Genomic DNA, 1,044 nt, shown 5'->3' with positions numbered 1-1,044 from the left:
TATCCTCAGTGTTACTGCTTGTTAATCTGGTACAGTTTGGTATCATAACTTAGCTGATGAGGCTTTGGTGGGCGTGTTTATTGAGTCATTGGCTGTCTACAGACCCAAGACTGTCCTTCATACAATAACATATTAAACTTAACGCTGAAACTAATGTAATGAGGCCCTTTTAAAAGGACACCACACTTGCAGACCTCTGCAGCTGGCGTGCAGACTGCACAGACGACGTTCAGAGAGCTGCAGTCTGTGCATCAAAAGAACAACTGACACGGGCTACTTTACACCACCAGTATAGATGTGTCTGTGACTTAACAGACACATGTGAAATGGATCACTCTATACTTAGTATTGTTACTATTAATAACAGGATTTAAGCGAAGGCGTTTGCCCACTCACATACTTAGAAAGGCCTTAAAATGCTTCCTTCCCACAGAGCTGCAAATAACATTCAGGCACAAATGTAAGTTTGAAAAGTCAGCTGCCACCCTGATCCTGAAACAACTTAAATCAGCTTTTCATGATGAATTAAAGAACTCATAGACATAATGTTACGTTATGATGTTGAGTTAATTTAGCTGATGGAAGTTTTCTAACTACTTTTGAGGTATTTTAAGATATTAAAGTGTGTGTGTGGTTTCAGTCAGGTGTGTGCAGAAGCTCTGCTGAAGACCCTGGAGTTGATGAGCAAACTGAGACAGCATGTGAAGGACATGGAGACCAGCTTCTACAGGATGCTGCAGGTATTACATACAGGCTGACGTTATTTACCTTCCGTACATTCTCACTGACTGCATGTTTTTAGTGCACGCAGGGTTTTGTGTTCAGTTGAAACGAGCCGTTATTCTCTCTGTTTTATCCCTCAGGACCAGAGGATTGTGACGCCGCTCTCTCTGGCCCTCACGTCCCACCACAGAGACCGTGTGCAGACCGGGCTCTCTCTGCTGTTTGAAGCCACTCCCCTCCCAGACTTCCCCTCGTTCGTGTGAGTCTCATGATCCAAACTACACATTTTTATCCAGAAATATTTAATAGTTCTGTGAATCG

The 1,044-nt window shown here is 43.2% G+C and overlaps 1 protein-coding gene across 1 annotated transcript in view; it reads left to right on the top strand.

Moving 5' to 3' along the window:
* Nucleotides 1-1,044, top strand: part of cip2a (cellular inhibitor of PP2A) — an 18,401-nt gene that overhangs the window by 12,891 nt on the left and 4,466 nt on the right. The window contains exons 12-13 of the mRNA XM_013915765.1: nucleotides 624-740; nucleotides 864-980. Coding sequence (XP_013771219.1) covers nucleotides 624-740; nucleotides 864-980 — 234 coding nt within the window. The remainder of the gene's footprint in view (nucleotides 1-623; nucleotides 741-863; nucleotides 981-1,044) is intronic.

Source organism: Pundamilia nyererei, unplaced genomic scaffold (assembly GCF_000239375.1).
Source record: "Pundamilia nyererei isolate P.nyererei 1_Seehausen unplaced genomic scaffold, PunNye1.0 scaffold00361, whole genome shotgun sequence".
Taxonomy (NCBI): Eukaryota; Metazoa; Chordata; class Actinopteri; order Cichliformes; family Cichlidae; genus Pundamilia; species Pundamilia nyererei.
The sequence above is the reverse complement of the archived record's forward strand: the minus strand, read 5'-3'. Positions and strand labels throughout refer to the sequence as shown.